Raw genomic sequence first — 2061 nt, forward strand, 5'->3', positions numbered from 1 at the left:
TAATTTGGTTAAAAAGAAACCCATATTTCAGATATAGACATTTTTTAAAGGGGTCAAAGTTGACCCGAGGACAACAGGAGGGTTATTAAATAAGATTATAACACAACTATTTGAAAGAAATATTTCACTGATGCAGTTCCAAAAAATAATGGCATATTCTTAAACAAAAGTGGTATGCTGTTTTAGGTGGATTAATGTTTAAAAAGATGAATCCAGTTCTTATCCAATCAGTGAGGAGCATTTAAAATCAACCATTGGGTCATTGTCTGAGACTAGCATCAGATGTCAGTACACTCGGCATATATTAATACATGAAAGTTATAGTCCCATTCCAATTTAAATGGATTTTTACTAATAAATAATCATGTCCCAGTTGGGCCCCAGTGCAGTGAGGGGACGTTACCTGCAGGACTGGTGTCCACACAGTCAGCAGTGAGACCAGGAGTTGGCAGCCAGAACACGGCTCTCTGTCCACTCTGTCCTGCTGTCAGCATCACATCCCCACACTGGAAACACAAACCATCAACAGCACGTGAGAATGAATCCACTTGAGTGGAACAGAGACAGACGAACGGAGACTCGCCTGGTATTCAGACGAGGCCGGGACCTCTGCTGTGTTCTTCTCTGAGCCAAAGGAAAAGCCGGAAAATTCTTTAAAGAGCGGGTCAAAGCTGCTGGCAGTTGGAAGAGCGGGAGCGGGATGAGAAAACCCATCAACACCTAGACACGACAAATGGTCAGGAGAAAGATCAGAAGGTCCTTTGTAACATGGCTGCATTGCTTGTAGTGTACATCAGCCCACAAGAATAACATTCTGCACAATCTACACCAGCCTTATCCTTTACATTCAGCATTAAGGTTCGTAAAAATCTACTGTTGACTAATGGGTGTAAGTCAAAAGCAATAAGCATTAGTTTCTTACGATGGGCTTTATTCCCAGGTCATTCCTAATCCAAATGAGCACCATTCATGACTTACGGTTCTGTGACTGAATGCAGAAGATGTCATAATTCGTCTCCTTCCGTACAGACGACTGCAGCTCGGAGTAGCCATGTATTGTGCTCGCTAAAGAGTAGGACGCTACGTCGCGGCTGCACAGCTGCTTTGTGCCACTGCAGACAACAGAATGAAGAGCAAGGATGAGCCAGAGCTTACACTGGATGCAGACAGAAACTGATGACACTGAGTAAAACTGTCAGAAACAGGCGGTTTAAACTGATAATCAGTTGAATGATATCATGCAGTCTGTCCCCAAGCAAGCATATCATTTCACATGGGTGTAAACTGTGCCTCTGGAATTAATCTAGCTTCAAATTCTTTATTAACTGAATTTATTTACTTAAATTCTAAAATCAGTGAATGTAAATTCTGCAGAGAGAACCAGCATTATTACAGACATGCCTTCACTTCTATAGTTTCTATTTTAGGAAGAGATGATCCTGCTTTAACTTGCTGTGAATACAAACTCAACACATTTTTACCTGTTTGTCTCGCTCAATCCAACATCATCTCCACAGCATTAATACCATCAGTCATGTCACACTCACCAGGCTGCTGCTCTCGCTTGTTAATATTGTTCATTTGTATTAATAATAGTAATTCATTTGTTTTCAATGAAAACAACGCACAGATATATTCAAAGCCTCCTAAAGGGGGCGTATCTCTCTCTAACCAGCCAGGCTTTTCATTTCAAAAGTAAGCAGAAGAGTTGATTTTCACTGACATAAGAGTGTCAGTAATTGGAAAATATTTGTGACTTATTAACAGTATTTCTCTTTAAAAAGAGAAGCGCAGAGCAGCAGAGCGGTGAGTTGTTGTACTCCTCGTCAATGTTTTCTATGAACAGCTGGTCTTTATGTCTTGACCTTAATAATGTCTGATGTCATTATAGGGTCTGATCTTAATAGTTTCTGTTTCCTGCTTTCTTACAGTGGCAACGTGTCACGCCTCCTGGATACTTATGAATCATTACTGATAATGATTTGGCACTGGAGCTTGTGAAAGACCCACAGTAGGTTTGTAGGCAGCAGGATATCTATCTATCTATCTATCTATCTATCT

General features: G+C 40.7%; 1 protein-coding gene across 1 annotated transcript in view; it reads right to left on the reverse strand.

The window, feature by feature from the left end:
• The window catches only part of tctn1 (tectonic family member 1), a 14933-nt gene that overhangs the window by 11477 nt on the left and 1395 nt on the right, over window positions 1–2061 (reverse strand). Inside the window, exons 3-5 of the mRNA XM_032528303.1 lie at window positions 979–1112; window positions 584–720; window positions 404–506 (exon numbers count right to left, since the gene is read on the reverse strand). Of these exons, the coding sequence (XP_032384194.1) occupies window positions 404–506; window positions 584–720; window positions 979–1112 (374 nt within the window). The remainder of the gene's footprint in view (window positions 1–403; window positions 507–583; window positions 721–978; window positions 1113–2061) is intronic.

Source organism: Etheostoma spectabile, chromosome 10 (genome assembly GCF_008692095.1).
Source record: "Etheostoma spectabile isolate EspeVRDwgs_2016 chromosome 10, UIUC_Espe_1.0, whole genome shotgun sequence".
Lineage (NCBI taxonomy): Eukaryota > Metazoa > Chordata > Actinopteri > Perciformes > Percidae > Etheostoma > Etheostoma spectabile.